An 18491-nucleotide genomic window follows, 5' to 3' on the forward strand; every position below is an offset into this window, starting at 1 on the left:
CAGCGGAAGTTTGAAAACCCGAATATGAGGTATATGGGGGTAAGAGAAACTATTGGCCTGATTTTGCCCTTTTTTGCCACATAGGCACACTGTTCGAAGGAACACATTTCCTTTGAATTCTTTATAATATCTGAGAGATTTACCGATATTTTAAATAAAAAATTATCCGCAAACTTTGAGGTTCTTATATCCGATTTCTGTTATTTTTATGAGGGCTATGCCACACTATAAATAAAGTATTTGTGCAAAGTTCCGAAATCTTTACTGGTTATACTTATATATTGTAAAGTGAACGTTGGCTTCAAAATTATGGTATATCGGTAATATCAGAGTGTCAAAAAACTAATATGTACCAAATTTCATTGCAATCGGTCGAGTAGTTTCAGTGATATGGTTTTTGACGCCTAAGTGGGCGGAGCCACAACAATTTTAATTCTTGAATACAATTTAGAATACAAATCTGAGTGTTAACCTTCTGTGCCATCTTTACGACCTAACAATTATAGCACGAGAAGAGATTTGTTTACATGCATAGAAGAATTAGATGAAAAAATCTAAATAAAAGTTCAATAATTTTATTATGATTAAAACAAACATATGTATATAGTGTATTACACTGACATCTGTGGGATAAATAACTTTTTCGATTTTTTTGATATCATTTTATTGAATTAAAAATCTGATTAAACAATTATCTGACCATTGACTGAATACCCTCTGTCAACGAATAAGTGGAGTGAAACTATGATTACCTCCATGTATTAATCGTAAGGAAGCGCAGGATCTAAAAATATTTAAGATACAAATAATTCTTTAAATAGGGCAATATATATAGGTCCATACAAATATAACAGATTATTCAAAATTAATTAAGATATAAAACGATATTGAGGTAATATGAATCTATACATTTTTGATATATTAATATTTGAAATAAATAAAGCAGAAATATATTAATATGTATTTTAATTTACATCAAATTAATAAAGAAGAATTATAAATATTACCTTATTTCAATTTTGTGCTTTTTATTCACTCACGTCACCCTGTGCACACTAAATTTAAATGTACTACATCCAAGACGCAAACTTGTTTATATTCAAAAGCTCTCCAGTCACGTTGCCGCTCTGCCATTAACAATCTCACCAACACACTTACACCTGCCACATTGGCGATATATGTATAAGCGGGCCGGTGAGAGCCCACAGTTGTTTCTGATTTCAGAAGCACAGCCGACAGCATTTGAGGTACATTAATTTGCCGGTTCGTCTAGTGAATTTTAATAAAGCGCGAAAGAATCGTGTTAATTGCATATTAAAGTGCTACGATAATAATTGTAACAAAATGGCAAATCCAAATGAAGTGCCTAAATACACACAGGTAAGTGCAAAGCATTGTGCAACTAATCGCTCCATTAGAGCCACAAATACTCAAGTGTTGACTAATGTTAGGTTATATAAAAGAAGAATGTGAGCACAAAATTCGCATAAACAAAACAATAAACAGAATTATGTGTAAATATGTGTGTATGCTTGGTCATTAGATATGTAGCGAATATCATATTCAGCCAGCGGGTACGCCTTCTGAAATTGCGCAAAATGTTTATAAAATTAAGTTCGTATACATATACATTAGAGTGGGTCAATTTTTTTCTTGACAAAGCGGTTATCAAAATCGTAAACTACGATGAATTCTAAGAAAATTTGCCCAAGAAACCATGGGTCTAAAATGAAAATCGAGCTTCCGGTTTTTAACGAGAAACTTTCGTATTTTGTATTTTGTAAAAAAAAATGCAATTCCTATTCCACTGTGGATTGTTTGCTTGTTTTGTAGATATCGAAGCTAATTTGCTCAAATTCGGTATGTGATGTTGTATTTAAGCAGAAAATTCGACAGTGCAGAAAGTGCAGTGCAGGGGGCGTGGCACTGCCCACTTATGAGTTCATATGTATATCTCTGGAACCACCTCACCGATTTTTTTCAAATTCTGTATACGTATTACATTATGCCTATGTAAGCGATATTTGGAAAATTATCAAAAGCGGACAAAAACCACGCCCACCTGCCATATAACGGTAATTTTTGAAAACACTAAAGATCAGAAATTTTAATAACTGTTGAAGGGAAACATCTTGAGTTTGGTATTGGATGTTGTATTGCAGCCAGAAATCCGACTATATGAAAATTTTGGCATGTCACCGCCCACTTTTGAGTGCATATGTAAAATATGTAAATCTCTGGAACTACTTTATCGATTTCGTGTAAATTTGACACATATTCAAGGAACCGAGCGCTTTGTGCAACTGCTGACTAGCGTTTCACGTCGAAGAAAAAAATCGTGATGGTGTTATTGCAGTCACGGTTGCAAGTCGAAACGCAACATCTAGGATGGACAGCAAACAAGACCTTAAAACTAATTAATTGTGAACTTTAGAAGTATATTATATTTTGTTTGGCCCTTAACAGTTAAGTTTTTGCTTTATATATAGATATAAAATGAAATTGTTAACTGCAATACGATTTCGCGGAAGATTAAAGCTATTAAAGTTTGAAATTTTATTTATTATTATTTTAATTTTTATGGGTGGATAGGTAACATATAAAAAAGAACAAAATGAAAAGTTTCTCGTTAAAAACCGGAAGCTCCATTTTGATTTTAGACCCATGGTTTCTTGGGCAAATTTTCTTAGAATTCATCGTAGTTTACGATTTTGATAACCGCTTGGTGCATTTTTTTTGCTCCATACAAATTGACCCACCCTAATATACATACCTATGTATGTATGTTTCTGTATATACATATGTATATCACAAGTGGTTTTCGGCATCTATAGAATTGGCAATTTTTGTTTTACTTTTTTAAGTTTTTTATGTTCGCTCTTTCTCAGATAATTTTTGAGCGGAGATCCGTTAATTCACCACAAAATTGAACGAATATACATATATGTATGTACATAAATGCATATGTTTATTTATTAATTCATTATTAATTAGATTAAATTAGAAATTAGTGAAATACAGTTGACCTTCCCTAACTCGAATCCCCATAATCCACAAAAAAACTTCGGAGTTATGGAAAGTAATTAGTAAGAGAGTTGGCTTCAATGCCAATTCTAGAGTGACAGTAAATTCGTAGAGACGATTTTTTATTCATACTTAATTGCAATTATATTTTTATGATAAAAGGAAACCTTAAATAAAAAAAACTTCAAAGCATTTTAGAAAACAATTACATCTTACAGTTTAAGAAACTAGTAAAACGGTTAGAAAAAAGAGAAAAAGGTCTAATAATTTTTTATTTTATATTTCCAGTTCATATTTCCATTCTCAATAATATTTCAAGAAAAACGGAGAACATACTATCCTTAATTATGACTCAATCTCCCGTAAAATTTAAATTTGGTCCAATACCCCGAAAAAAATCGATTTTGTCGTATAGTGTTATTGCATATTTTGTGATATTGTCAGCACAGATTATATAAAATTTCTAGATTAAAACTTTGAAGTACAGGTTTTTGATAACATTGTCTACATATGTACAATATGTGTATGTATGTGAGTCTCTGCTCACAATCCGTATCAATTCTAATAACAACAAACAACTTATATTTACGATATCGATCATAAAACGAAACATTAACCCTTTGAGTGCTCAACATATAAATTTCCGCAAAAAAACTTGGAGTTAGAGAGACTTCGAGTTATAGAAATTTCATACATTTCATACATACATTTTTCAAAAAGCTGTAAAATATAGATTTATACAAAGTTTTAGTTATTTACTTCGCAACAAGTTGTATTTAAATACATTGAAACATGTATTCTTTAATTTTATTTGTTGCACTTTGCTATTTTTTGTCTTTGATACACAATTTATGTAATCTATGTTTAAGTATGATATCAGTATGATAGACTCCTTTAAAATTGTTCCTTGATAGTAAAATTTTAAATTTTGTATTATGCCCTGTTCCAAAAGTTCGATTTATGGAAGGAAATTTGTATGAAATTTGATTTCTAAACGCTATTGCCAATACAAAAGTTCGAGTTATGGAGATCTTCGACTTAGAGAAGTTCGAGTTATGGAGGTTCCACTCTATTAAATAATAATATGTGAGATCTCTCTGCAAAATTAAATGAACATATAATCTTGGATATAATGTAGCTAGGTGACAAAACTAATCGAAATCGGTACAGGAATTACACCAGCCCCCACATACATATAATCTAAAACGTAATTACATAAAAAAATTACGAGAATATGAAATGTTTCGTCACACCCGAATTTAGCCCTTCCGTTCTTGTTAAATATTTATTTTTTGGATCATATGTTGATTATATGTAGTATGTAAACATTTGCTTTAAAGTTTATTGATTAAAGCTCCACTAAGCTTCGTGGTTGGACAACTGTTCCATCCTTATCAGACAAATAGATGCCTACTACATCTAGTATCTGTCGAAAAAAGTTAAAAAATTGTGAAATAGAATCAGCATACAAATGGTCTGTTGAAGATAAGCCCATCCCCAACCAAATGTTACCATTTCACTTCTTGAGATCAATTTGTGTTAACTTGGGTTAACAGGTGCAGGTAGTCATAAGATTATGCACACCGTAAAAGTCTCATTTCAGTTATTATTAGCCACCAATCATGTTACACCACACACTTTTGACGAAGAGGCTTGTCTTATCTATTGAAAGCTTTCAGTTTATTTATGTTTACAAATATGACAAAATGAGCTTTAATAAAATAAATTTAATCAGTGCAAAAACAACTATATGCACATACCATGATAGGCAATTCACCGACCGGCGTATCTCACAACTGAGAGTGCTCTTCAAAGCGAGTGGTATAAATAGCGGCGAATGTCTAGTGAGGCGGCGCACAAGTCAATTGTCTGACTTCCAATACGTTTTGTATTAATTCTAAAATTTATTAAACGCATAAATTCTACTAAATTGTAGACAAAATGGCAAATCCGAATCAAACACCTAAGTATACAAAGGTGAGTGTGTGTAACGTTGTGCAGTGTCAACTTTAGAATATAAAGATTCTAAAACAACTATTTAGTGCTTGTCTTAAGGATGTACAAGTGCGCTCTCAAGTATTTACAATCCTGTATGTGGTATATATATAGAACTTAATACCGTGATTTTCCATTAACTTGTTTACATGAGTGACTCGAGCTCAATTAACATACAACTGTTTCCTAAGATCAAATATTTTTATACATTAGTTACTTAATAGCTGTAATTATACTGATGCTAAGCTTGGAAACGCTCCGAGATCGTAATACTAAGTTCTCCTCCGTTTGAGCTCGCGAAGCGGAAACGGGCTAACAGCAGAAATTTAGTATTCATTCCACTTTTCTAAACGTCGAATGCATCTAACATCTGTTTTTTGTTTATATTCGAAAGTACGTGGGTAAATAAAAACAGTTCTCATTAGCACAGAACGAATATAAGCTGGTTTTCTAATTACTTGCTAAAACTAATTTTGCTTACAAAGTGTAATTAAATATATACTCACTCACCTGTGACAAATTTTTAGTGTCCCATAGCAAAAGTACATATTCTATAATTATAATTAAGTACTATACACAAAAAGTACAACAGAATTTTGAAAAGCTATCATCCACTTCTCTTTCTTACACTTACATTTCAAATCGAAAATAAAATTCATTTAAAATCCCTACTACACATCACATGACTTCATACCGAAGCTATCTATACGGATATGTTAAGTTTCAGCGAAAATATTTTTTTACTAACTCTCCGAAGAAGAAAACAGTGCTTAAAGAAATTCTTTAATAACGGCGCTAGTAAAAATTCCGGCAAAAATCTAAAAGAAAATCAGTTTCGAAGAACTCAAGTTTCATTCAACAAAGTGAGTAATACGCTGAGTTTAATAGTTTTTGCTTAAGGGAAGCCACTAGCCTTTTAGATATACTTGAATTGCATAGGTCCATAAATTCATCGAACATCAAGCGCACACCAAATGGTAGCATAAAGTCGGATAAGCTGTTATCAAATATATAAAATAATGCCATTACAAAATTGTCAGTATTCAATTTCGAAATTTGTCGAGATAGAACCCCGCTTAAAGCATTTTGTGAACGGTTGTAAGCTCAGACCATAAAGACCAGACTAAAAATAAACAAAGCTCGAGATAATACTACATTCACGTGTCTATTTTAAAAACATTAATTATATTTTATAATTTACAGCTTTTTATCAACAATGAGTTCGTCGACGCTGTATCTGGTAAAAAGTTTCCAACCAACAATCCTGCAAATGGTAAACTGATAGCGCAAGTTGCTGAGGGTGATAAGGTGAGTAACAATGAAACAAAAAATATCCCATTAAAAATAAATAACGGTATTTATAATTTTTATTATTATTAATTACTGCATACATAAATACATATATATCCCGTTTTAAGTAACTTTCCATTAACTCCATGCAGGCTGACGTTGACTTGGCTGTAGCTGCCGCAAAGAAAGCATTCCATAGAAACTCCGAATGGCGCAAACTGAGTCCACTCCAACGCACGGAGCTGATAAACAAGTATGTAGAATTCTTCTTTTTCAGCTTTTCTTTACAAAACTATTTATAATCCCAAATGTTCTTTTACACTTTCAGACTGTGCGACCTTATGGAGCGTGATAAGAGCATATTGGCTAGCCTTGAGACACAAGATAATGGCAAGCCTTACGCTGACTCTGTTTTCGATATCGACATCGCTATTATGACATTTAAATACTATGCTGGCTGGACCGACAAGTTTTTCGGCGATACCATTCCCGGTGGTGATTTCATTGTACAGACACGTAAAGAACCCGTAGGCGTGGTTGGTCAAATCATTCCATGGAACTACCCCATACTTATGTTGTCCTGGAAGTGGGCGCCAGCTCTCGCTGTTGGTTGTACGATCGTCTTGAAACCAGCTGAACAGACACCACTTACTGCCCTGCATTTGGCTGCTTTGGCTAAGGAAGCTGGTTTTCCTGCTGGTGTCATCAATGTTATACCCGGTTATGGTCCGACGGCTGGTGCTGCGTTGGCAAACCATCACGATGTACAAAAGGTCGTCTTCACCGGCTCGGTAGACATCGGGCGCATCGTTATGCATGCGGCGGCACAGTCGAATTTGAAGCGTGTTACGCTGGAACTGGGCGGCAAGAGTCCCGTAGTGGTGTTCGATGATGCTGACAGTAAGACAAACATACTAATCTGAAATAAATTTCAAATCACTTAACTAATTATTGCCTGTCGTAATTCCAGTTGACTTGGCGGTGGATATTACGCACGAAGCACTTTTCGCCAATCATGGTCAGAGTTGCTGCGCCGGCAGTCGCACATATGTGCACGAAAAGATTTACGATAAGTTCGTAGCCAAAGCTGTGGCAGCAGCCAAAGCCCGCAAAGTGGGCGATCCATTCGACGAGTCCGTCAAACAGGGTCCTCAAATCGATGAGGAAATGATGAATAAGGTTCTGGGTTATATCGAAAGTGGCAAACAAGAGGGTGCCAAATTGCAATGCGGTGGAAAGCGCGTGGGTAATGTGGGCTACTTTATCGAACCAACTGTATTCTCGGATGTTACGGATAAAATGAGGATCGCACAAGAGGAGGTACGATCCTTATTAAACAAATTAACTGCCAACCCCTAGAAAAAATAAACTTGCGCAATTTTTGACAAAGCTTGGATCGGAAACCGACTCGATGATTAACTAAATCATAAGTTTCATTTTTAATCTGAGTACAAGATCATTTGAGAATCAAACTTTCAAAAAACGGCACGATTATTTCAAGTTTCGAAGATTCCGAAATGTAATAAAAGTACTTCATTCGCGGTTCTTCCATTTTAGTTAGTCAGTTGTGTGCTTCTTATCGCTTATTCCTCGATATGATATCACGAATATATTCCAATTGCTCTTCATATTAGCAAAATACTATTAATTTAATACTTTATTAACCACTTATTTTTTTATTTTAGATTTTCGGACCTGTTTTGTCAATCTTCAAATTCAGCAATATTGAGGAGATAATTGATCGTGCCAACGACGTAGAATACGGTTTAGCAGCTGGCGTTATCACCAATGATATCAACAAGGCGACGAAATTCGTTAATAACGTTAATGCCGGTTCCGTTTGGATCAATTGTTATGATGCCGTACTACCGCAAACTCCATTCGGTGGGTACAAGCAGTCCGGCATCGGCCGTGAGCTGGGCAAAGATGGTTTGGACAGTTATCTGGAGACTAAGACCATCACAATGAAGTTGGTCTAGAGTGTAGAATACAGTGTGTGAACTGAAATACGAAAATATGTTTATAACATTTTTTGCGCTTTTTTATAAATCTGTATTCCACATTATAGAATATTATCATATATCAGTGCTTACATACGCACATACATATATAAAGTGGTTACCAATGTTAAAAATACCAATACATATTGAATTAAATAAATATCTTATATTTTTTATAACATAATAATATTTGAATTATTGGATTCAGCGGTTATGCATAAGTGGGAGAATCTTTAGTTTTATTTTAATTGCCTAGTGAAGTCAGATACCGCATGCCCGAAAAACGTAATAATATTCACCGAAAAAAATGACATAAGCCTTCATAGGCCATCAGTCCTTTTACTTGATTATCTTAAAGTATATTACTATTGTAATTATAGAATCATACATCCATAATCGAATGTTTGTTTGAATCATACAATTTTTTTTCATAAATTTTATTAAGATTCAGAATCCGTTAAATGTTTAGTCTATCACGATTTTTAGTGTTTATTTAGGTTTCAAGGTAAAAGAAATCAATTTGTAACAAAATGAGATATAAATAAATAACATGTACAACAGTAATTGAAGCAAAGGCTATTAATAATTAGATCTTTCCAAGTTGTTGTTCTTGTAAAGGTCGTAAATATAATCCAAATAATTGTATATAGTTCTGTCAAGTTACCAGATCTTGAGCAGAAAAAAATCTATGTCAGATCCGATTACATTCCACATTCTTTTAAGTTCTCCACATGGGTGAGAGCGCGAAGATATCACTTCGACAGTAGGAACACCGGTCCTATGTATTCCATAAAACTCGAATAGTCTCTTGGTATATAGAAAGAAGATAGAGAATCAACGATTCGTTGCTAATGTCGGGAGTGTCCTTCCTTCCATGCTCACTGTTTTTCAGTATTTAAATGTCTTTATCATCCAACATAGTTACAGTTCAGAGTCATACAATCCTAATAATGGAAATGATTTTCACAGGAATAAATCAACGGAGGGTTCAGTTCCCGACTCACATCCTGATGAAAATTATGTTAAAACAAAAGAAATGGACATATAAATTTGTTAATTCTGTTGAAAGGAAATGTACGAAACATAATACTATATAACTTTGTATCTCTCAGATAAAATACTATATGTTATTGGGCCTAATTATTGAATTCGTTTCGATCAAAAAATCATACGTTGCAATTATTGAAACCATATCGAAAATAATTGATTGTAGAAGTTCACGCAAGTGAGGAAAGTTTCTGATTGTCATTCACTTGGGAGTGGCCAGGAACGATTCTTTTGCATATGACTCAAGGATCTCACGACTTCTGGTTTTAGATCAAGTATCCTCTGGGTAGCCAACAGACATCCATTTGAAGGTGAACCCGGCTTGTGCAGTTGTGCGTAGGGTTTGGACTCACCACTTAAAAAAACCTCCGCAATGAAAGACCGAACAGAGCCTCGGATGAGAAACCCCACTTTTGATGACGACCCCTGCAAACGTTTTAAGGATCACGATTTGAGAGCATGCACCTGGAATGTCCGAACCCATAATTGGGAAGGTGCCTCTGCCTAGATGGTTAGTGTCCTTATACAACTAAAGGCTGAAATCACCGCCATCCAAGATGTGCGATGGACGGGACAAGGACGAAAGAAGGTGGGGCCTTGTGACATATACTACAGCGGCCATATAAAGGAGCGCAAATTTGGTGTTGGATTTGTGGTGGGAGGGAGACTCCGTCGCCGAGTCCTGGCATTTACCCCAGTGGATGAACGTCTTGCCACAATCCGCATCAAAGCGAGGTTCTTCAACATATCGCTGATTTGCGCCCACGCCCCAACGGAAGAGAAGGACGATGTGACCAAAGATGCTTTCTATAAGCGCCTAGAACGCACCTATGAGCGAAATATGGTTGTCTGTAGTACCAGATTCCAGCACAAAAACCTGGCTGTCCCCTCATCGAAACACGCGCAATTAAATCGATCACGTTGTTGATAGACAGAAGACATGTCTCCGTGTTTTAGACGTGCGTACCATTATCTAGTAGCAGCACGCACTCGCCTTTGTTCAGCAAAGAACGCCCGTCAACAAACACAAGGAAGGTTCGACGTCGAAAAGCTGCAATCGTAACAGACAGCCAAGAAATACTCTACCCGACTTGCACTCCTGCTCTCTGAGAGCACTTATCAGCATCTCGGTATATAGGAACTGTGGAACGGCATCTCAAACTCACTGTGTACCGCTGCAGCCGAAACAATTTGATTTCGGCAACGACAAAAAACCATTTGGTACGTTGAGAATTGTCGTTCCGCAGAGACGTAAAAAGAAAAAGGCCGAAATGCGTGAGTATGAAGAGCTTGAAAAGCTGGCCGACATGGGTAACGCTCGAAAATTTTATGAAAAGATAAGGCGATTTACAGAAGGTTTCAAGAACGCAGCATTATCATATAGGGACCGATGAGGTAATCTGGTAACGGATGTCCAGAGCATACTAGGATTATGAAGGGAACACTTCTCCGACCTGCTGAATGAAAGTGAAAGAAATGGCGAACCCGATTGCCCAATCGATGACGATCGAATAGATGTTCCATTACCCGACCATGAAGAAATTCGAATAGCAATTACACGCTTGAAAAACAAAAAAGGGGCGGGCCGATGGATTACCGGCCGAGCTATTCAAATACGGCGGCGAAGAACTGATAAGGTGCATGTATCAGCTTCTTTGTAGAATAAGGTCGGAAGAAAGCATGCCTGACCATTGGAATCTTAGTGTGCTCTGCCCAATCCATAAGAAGGGAGACCCCACAATCTGCGCCAACTACCGTGGTATAAGTCTCCTCAATATCGCATATAAGGTTTTGTCGAGCGTATTATGTGAAAGACTAAAGCCCACCGTCAACGAACTGATTGGACCTTATCCACCATGGACCAGATATTCACTAAGCGCCAAATCTTAGAAAAGACCCGAGAGAGAAGAATGGACATTTACCACCTTTCCATCGATTTTAAAGCTGCCTTCAATAGCACGAAAAGGAGTTGCTTCTATGCCGGAATGTCTAAATTTGGTATCCCCTCCAAACTAATACGGCTATGTAAACTGACGTTGAGCAACACCAAAAGCTCCGTCAGGATCGGGAAAGACCTCTCCGAGCCGTTCGATACCAAACGAGGTTTCAGACAGGGTGACTCACTATTGTGCGACTTCTTTAACCTGATGCTGGAAAAAATTATAAGAGCTGCAGAGCTAAACCGAGAAGGTACAATCTTCTACAAGAGTGTACAGCTCCTGGCGTACGCCGATGATATTGATATCATCGGAAGTAACAACCGCGCCGTTTGTTCTGTTTTTTTCCCGCATGGATAAGGAGGCGAAGCGAATGGGTCTGGAGGTGAATGAGGACAAGACGAAATATCTTCTGTCATCAAGCAAACAGTCGGCGCATTCGCGTCTTGGCTTCCACGTCACTGTTGACAGTCATAACTTCGAGGTCGTAGATAATTTCGTATACCTGGGAACCAGCATCAACAACACGAACAATGTCAGCCTCGAAATCCAGCGCAGAATCAATCTTATCAACAGGTGCTTCTTTGGACTGAGTAGGCAATTGAAAAGTAAAGTCCTCTCTCGACGAACCAAAATCAAAATCCATAAGTCGCTAATTATTCCCGTCCTGATGTATGCCGCTGAAGCGTGGACGATGGAAGGATAAAGTGCGAAGTGACCTGGCCTCAATAGGTGTTTCCAGTTGAATCCGTAGATAATGGCTACAAAATGGGTATTTTAGAAACAAGAGACTTGCCGAGATTGGTCTTTGATTAAATTCAGTCACACAATTGTACCTAATGGTACGAGTATATAATTAAGTTCCAACTTCTTTTACCAGGTGGTTATTGTTCCATAAAAATAACTACTTTAGATTTATTTTATATTCGAGTGCCAGAGATCGAGGGCTAAGTGTGATATTTTTGATTTTCTGCAAGCAATTGAGAGAGTAGCAGAAATTTTTGGCACATCATTACTGCGTCACATACAATGGCGGACAAACGAATGAGACCACCTGTGAATACAGTTATTTATGCTAGATCATATATCGACAATTACGTAAGCAATTAATTACCTGAGACACCAGGTGGCAAAATATGAGTTACAAAGATTGCTTGTGATACTGATAACATATAGATCTGATTTCAATTAGCATTAAAGAAAATAAATATATATAATTAAGAATTACTTTACTATCGCGCTCAGTGCACCGTTTACCAACAACTTGCGCGATAACATTAATGATTATCAGCAAATGGAGAGAGTAATCATGACAACCTATGTCGACGCACCGGCATGTGAACTATAGAGTGAGTGTGGAGAATTAGTTGCTTATTTGTTTCAAAGACTGTCGGGCCAACTTATAAAAAGCGACCACAAATCGAAAAAGTTTAGTTGTGCCGCTGCTGCAGCCAAATTTGTTGGGGAATATATTCTTGGAGTGTCTAAGCCGGTGTGTAAAGTGACTTGTGATATAAAGCGATTCGTTCAAATTAAAAAATAAAATAATTAAAAGTGAAAAAATAACCAACGAAATGGCTAATCCAAATGAAGTACCAAAGTATACGCAGGTAACCGTTGATTAATAAATAAATTTCAAATTTTTTCTTTGACGCAAGTGTTAGAAGAAGATATGGGAAAATTCCCCATAAGAAATGTAATTAAAAATGTTGAAATGTAGTATATAGAATGCATGATCACATAATTTCCAATATACATATATTAACCTTTGGTCAGAAGTGATTTCTTACAAAACTCGATTTCCACGTCTTTCTAAACACAGGCTCAAAGCAATGATTCTGGAGTTCTAAATCAAATATTATTGCTTTGAAAAGTTTAAATATGGCTGTTTTAGTTCCCATCTCTTTTTCATCAATACATCTAAAATTGAACTACTGATATATGTAATTAGGTCACAGCTTTCACTTATATCGACCTTCGCCGTACTTCTTAATTTTTTGACGAAAATTGGTTAGTTTGTTCCAAAGTGTTTCAAACATCAATTAGTAGTATATTAATACACATTGCGATTAGATGAAACAATTATTTTAAAATTACTTTATCTTCAACCCAACATAACTTCCTCCGTTATCTACTTACTCTTATTAAAAGATCCATAAAAGAAACAGATAATAGACGTGTCTACGAATTTAAATATGTTCACTCACGTACATCTTCACTAACAAAAAAGCTTAGCAAATCGAAATTTTTCGCACGTGAGTACACGTTAATTTTAATTAATACTCATAATATTAATTAAGAAATTCTACCTTAAATTGTGAATTATATTTACAGATTATCAGTTCCAAAATCAACATGACTCGACAGTATTCTTTCTTTATCAACGAGAGGCAATAAAATCATTGCAAGGTCATTACTACAAAAAAAAAACTTTCTGATAAATAAATATATAATTTTCTAGTCAGTGATAATTTATAAGGTGTCTAAAGTAAACCGACGGGAGTTTAAGTAATCGCTAAGGAATGTGTTCTTCACTTCTTTCGATTATAATAATAAGTCTTCTCAAGCCATATGATTTTGATCTCGATTCTTTTATCACCGACTCACCACCATAGATAAAATTCAGGTTAATAAACCTGGTTAAATTAGAAAGGTTATCTAACTATGCCTGGTCCAAGAATTGCACCATAACTCCTTGGAAACTCGCCGGTCCCTGATATATTCGGTGGAATAAATGCTAAAGCAACCTAACTCGCCATGGATTTCGAATACGATTGTGAATGGATCTGAAACACCACTTCCTATTCCAAGTTGTGGGATTCGACATCTTTAGTTATTTATTTTTGGTTACTTACTGGCATATCATTAGGTATGGATGAGTTTATATTCGATAGACCCAAGAAAACTTGTGCTGTAAGACCTGATATAATTTTTACGGCCAATTTTTCGTATGTAGTTTATGTTCAATGTCATATTTGAGCACTTGACATCGATTGTTCTAAATTACTTCTATTGAGTTAAGCTTCTCTGCCACAAATGATCACGTTTAAGTAATCGCTAATTTTTTTCATTATTCTCAGTGAAAACCTTGACTTGGCGTTATCAAAGAAGCACAATTCAATGAATTTTAGTTCGATTACATTTTTTGTATGTATATACATACATAGATCAATTGCTCTGGGGCTAGTGAGTCATAGATAACCATTTATTTTGACATAACTTGAGTGTACAGAAGATAGATTTCAGCTTGACAATACCACCAAGTGACTTAAAATTGAATGATTTGCTATTTACCATTTTTAGATTTTCATTAACAATGAATTCGTCGACGCTGTCTCCGGTAAAAAGTTCCCAACTGTCAACCCTGCAACTGGAAAAGTGATAGCCGAAATTGCTGAGGGTGATAAAGTGAGTAACTAATTATTAAGTTTGTCATCAAAACTTATTTCAAAACACTTTAATAATAATAATAACACTAAGGCTGACGTTGACTTGGCTGTAGCTGCAGCAAAGAAAGCCTTCCATAGGAACTCCGAATGGCGCAAACTGAGCCCCCTCCAACGCACAGCGCTGATAAACAAGTGTGTAGATCTCTTCTTTCCCACTTTTATTGAAATATTCAATTTTTTCTTTAATCTCCTCTCCCCAATCAGACTCTGCAGTCTCATGGAACGTGATAAAAATATTTTGGCTAGTCTGGAGACACAAGACAATGGCAAGCCATTCACTTCGGCCGTTGGTGATGTCTTTTTCGCCATTATGTCACTGAAATACTATGCTGGCTGGACCGATAAGTATTTCGGCGATACTATCCCCGGCGGTGATTTTGTCTTGCAGACACGTAAAGAACCCGTAGGTGTAGTTGGTCAAATCATTCCATGGAACTATCCCTTGATTATGTTGGCTTGGAAGTGGGCACCCGCTCTCGCTGTCGGTTGCACGATTGTCATGAAACCCGCTGAGCAAACACCTCTTACTGCCCTGCATATGGCTGCTTTGTCTAAGGAAGCCGGTTTTCCTGATGGTGTTATCAATGTTATACCCGGCTATGGCCCCACCGCTGGTGCAGCGATATCAGAACATCATGATATACAAAAGGTCGCATTCACTGGTTCTGCAGAAATTGGACGTATCATTATGCAGGCGGCTGCCAAGTCGAACTTGAAGCGTGTTACTCTGGAACTGGGTGGCAAAAGTCCATTTGTGGTCTTCGACGATGTTGATAGTAAGTTATTGTTGACATATTCCAAATACTTCGTAATTAACTTGAACTTTTGTATACTTTTAGTTGACAAAGCCGTGCAGCTTACGCACGACGCTATTTTCCCCAATGCAGGTCAGACTTGTTGCGCCGGCACACGTACCTATGTGCATGAGAAGATCTACGATGAATTCGTTACAAAAGCCGTTGCTTTGGCTAAGGCACGCAAAATCGGTGATCCCTTCGAGCAGTCAACTAAACATGGTCCACAAATCGATGAGGAAATGATGAGCAAAGTTTTGGGTTATATTGAAATTGGCCAACAAGAAGGCGCCAAATTGCAATGCGGTGGCAAGCGTGTCGGCAATGTTGGCTACTACATCGAACCAACGGTGTTCTCCGACGTTACCGACAAAATGAGAATCGCACAGGAAGAGGTAAGCTTGAATAAAACTTTAAATTAAGTAAGCTGTTGGTCCTTATATTCATCAAAATACCAAAGCGTAAAGATATCACGTGTTTTTGAGTTGACTTCAAATAACTTATCAACTTGCATTCAACTTTTTCAGAAATGAGCTCAAAACTTAATTTAAATTCCCCCTCCCTTGCAGATATTTGGACCCGTCATGTCTATTTTGAAATTCAGTGACCTTGAGGAGATCATTGATCGTGCCAATGACGTAGAATACGGTTTAGGCGCTGGCATTCTTACCAATGACATCAATATCGCGACAAAGTTCACCAACAATGTGCATGCCGGTACCGTTTGGATCAATTGCTATGGCGCAGCGCTGCCCCAAGCACCATTCGGCGGTTACAAACAATCTGGCATTGGACGTGAGATGGGTCGCGATGGTTTGGATAGTTATCTGGAGACCAAAACTATCGCCACGAAAATCGTCTAAGTCAACATTATGAAAGTTAAAGAGTTTTTCACATTTATCCATATTTAATGTATATTTTTTATACACGCACACAGTGGTTAAGAGCTCAAAAAATCCATATAACAATCAATAAACAGCATTTGAAATAAAATAAGGTGTTAAAGTAAATTTTATGGAGATTCAGCCATGTAAATATGTTGTTGTTGGTGCTTGGCCTCGTCGGTTGTCTCAATAGTTGAGTTATATAATATAATTAAATCGCACAGTAGAGCTAGAGTTAGAGTAGAGTAGAGTTGGTGATACGTACACACAAATACCAATATTTAAAAGCGGCAGTCATAACTTTAATAGAGAGATATTTTGCAGTTTTCAATTATATAAAATTCCTGAGGTAAAACTGATTTTAAACGAGTTTCCCACCTTTTCTCCTCCGACCGATCATATATCAGTATGGAGGGTATGACAAAACGCCACGGTTTCGAAAGTCCCCTATAAAGATTTGAAGATTGTCAAAGCTTTTGTAATTCGATCACATGCTCGGTTTGCTTATGACTATATAAATTACGAGGGGGAAGTAGACCGAAGCAATAAGAGATGAAGTTCTATACTGAGTTCAGTTTTCTGTCGGGTTAAAAGTTCAGCCACCAAAGTAAACAGTTTCAAATGAAATCTGGATGAAGCACACTTCATAGCCTACGGTATTTGCCATTTCCAACGTTCAATGAACGATTTCTCCTTGTTTGTTAGGAATAGGAGTTCGACCTTTCTCTGGATCCGGTGGTTTGCGTTGGTACTTGTTTTCTAAAAACATTTTGCAGTTTTTTATCATTGTTTTAGGTATTTTTTTTCTGTTTCTGAAAATTCTCATGTAACCCTCGATGGGCCTTATTGTGCCTCTGTTGTTTACGGAAAATGTTGCAAAAGTTAAATTTTAAATTTCGAAAATATGTATGTTCAATTATAAACACGATTCAAAAATGTTTAAATTTTTTCTCAATTTAATTATTAAACTTAACTATTTTATTTAAGTCCACTTTAAACTCATTTTAATCATTAAGGAAAGGTTAAGTTCAGGTACAACCGAAAATGTTATACTCTCGCAATTTATTGATATAGTTTTATTAAGATAACACACAATTTCACCCACATATGCGGCACAAAGTTCAATAGAATAACTAAAATCAACATATAATATATAGTTTATGAGAGCTGAGGTAATTCCTGAATCGATTTCACTCATTTTCTCTCTTATTTTTGCTAAGATTACTCATATATTTACCGATACATACGGTCCACCCGGTAAAGCCCACCGACAGAGACACACTATTACAAGAAAAAACTCCCTCTGAATTAAATTAAAATATCTGAGAGATTTACCGATATTTTCCGTGAAAAATTAACCTTAGGCACTGAATTCATATTCATATTTGATACCCGGAGCTTTGAAAAGATATAAATCTTATTGCTTCTGGTAGAACAGGTCCTTCTTAATTTCAACCGGTTCTGGATTCTATAATACTTGTAGAAAAGCTACTGGATCCTATGATCCTTTTCGGTAGAATAGCTTCTGAATACTATGATACTTTTTGTATCTATATGACCCGATTTTAATTATTTTTGGTACAGAGGCACACTATTAGAAGAGAAAAATTCCCTCTGAACTAAATTAAAATATCTGAGAGATTGACCGATATTTTCGGTGAAAAATTACTCGACAATTTTCCACAAGTCATGCTCAAATACAGTATTTTTGTAAAGTTCTAATCCGCTATCTTCATTGGTTCCTAATGTATAGTATATTATAAGTTCAACGAATCAGATGGTATCAAGGTGTTATCAAGATGTCAAGAAAATACTATATACCGAATTTCATCGAAATCGGTCGAATAGTTACTGGATATGGTTTTTGACCGGACGTCACTCTCATTTTTCTAGTCTTTTAAGTCTGAGTGCAGCTTTCTTCCGCTATTTTTCTGTAAAAGTTAGTGTTTCCGATGTTTTTCGTTAGTGAGTTAAAGCACATTAATATTCAATATATTAATGGTAAGTGGGCGTGATTATTATCCGATTTCAACTATTTTCATGGTGTGTGATGGGGTACGTACGGGAAACG

General features: G+C 36.1%; 2 protein-coding genes across 3 annotated transcripts; both read left to right on the forward strand.

Annotated features, from left to right (window-relative positions):
- Window positions 1-1219: 1219 nt before the first annotated feature.
- On the forward strand, window positions 1220-8496 carry LOC105216786 (aldehyde dehydrogenase, mitochondrial). 2 transcript variants are annotated; one of them, XM_054229314.1, is made up of 6 exons: window positions 1220-1380; window positions 6223-6327; window positions 6462-6562; window positions 6638-7209; window positions 7280-7629; window positions 7995-8496. In XM_054229314.1, the coding sequence occupies exons 1-6, from the start codon at window positions 1345-1347 to the stop codon at window positions 8286-8288; spliced, it is 1458 nt and encodes a 485-aa protein (XP_054085289.1). In that variant the 5' UTR covers window positions 1220-1344; the 3' UTR covers window positions 8289-8496. The 2 variants fall into 2 exon arrangements, with proteins under 2 accessions (XP_054085289.1, XP_011189745.1); XM_011191443.3 differs by lacking the exon at window positions 1220-1380 and adding an exon at window positions 4797-5001.
- A 4168-nt stretch (window positions 8497-12664) lies between these two features.
- LOC105216785 (aldehyde dehydrogenase, mitochondrial) lies at window positions 12665-16544 on the forward strand. The gene is made up of 6 exons (XM_011191442.3): window positions 12665-12903; window positions 14597-14701; window positions 14774-14874; window positions 14947-15518; window positions 15582-15931; window positions 16106-16544. The coding sequence occupies exons 1-6, from the start codon at window positions 12868-12870 to the stop codon at window positions 16397-16399; spliced, it is 1458 nt and encodes a 485-aa protein (XP_011189744.1). The 5' UTR covers window positions 12665-12867; the 3' UTR covers window positions 16400-16544.
- The last annotated feature ends 1947 nt before the right edge of the window (window positions 16545-18491 follow it).

The sequence above is a fragment of the Zeugodacus cucurbitae genome, chromosome 2 (assembly GCF_028554725.1).
Source record: "Zeugodacus cucurbitae isolate PBARC_wt_2022May chromosome 2, idZeuCucr1.2, whole genome shotgun sequence".
Taxonomy (NCBI): Eukaryota; Metazoa; Arthropoda; class Insecta; order Diptera; family Tephritidae; genus Zeugodacus; species Zeugodacus cucurbitae.

What these genes read in the sequence shown, in the direction of transcription:
- LOC105216786 (XM_054229314.1), top strand. Translation starts at nt 1,345, where the DNA reads ATGGCAAATCCAAATGAAGTGCCTAAATACACACAG. An exon ending in AAGTTGCTGAGGGTGATAAG is followed by an intron (nt 6,328 to 6,461) that starts GTGAGTAACAAT and finishes AACTCCATGCAG; the next exon opens with GCTGACGTTGACTTGGCTGT. An exon ending in CGCACGGAGCTGATAAACAA is followed by an intron (nt 6,563 to 6,637) that starts GTATGTAGAATT and finishes TTACACTTTCAG; the next exon opens with ACTGTGCGACCTTATGGAGC.
- LOC105216785 (XM_011191442.3), top strand. Translation starts at nt 12,868, where the DNA reads ATGGCTAATCCAAATGAAGTACCAAAGTATACGCAG. An exon ending in AAGTACCAAAGTATACGCAG is followed by an intron (nt 12,904 to 14,596) that starts GTAACCGTTGAT and finishes TACCATTTTTAG; the next exon opens with ATTTTCATTAACAATGAATT. An exon ending in AAATTGCTGAGGGTGATAAA is followed by an intron (nt 14,702 to 14,773) that starts GTGAGTAACTAA and finishes AATAACACTAAG; the next exon opens with GCTGACGTTGACTTGGCTGT.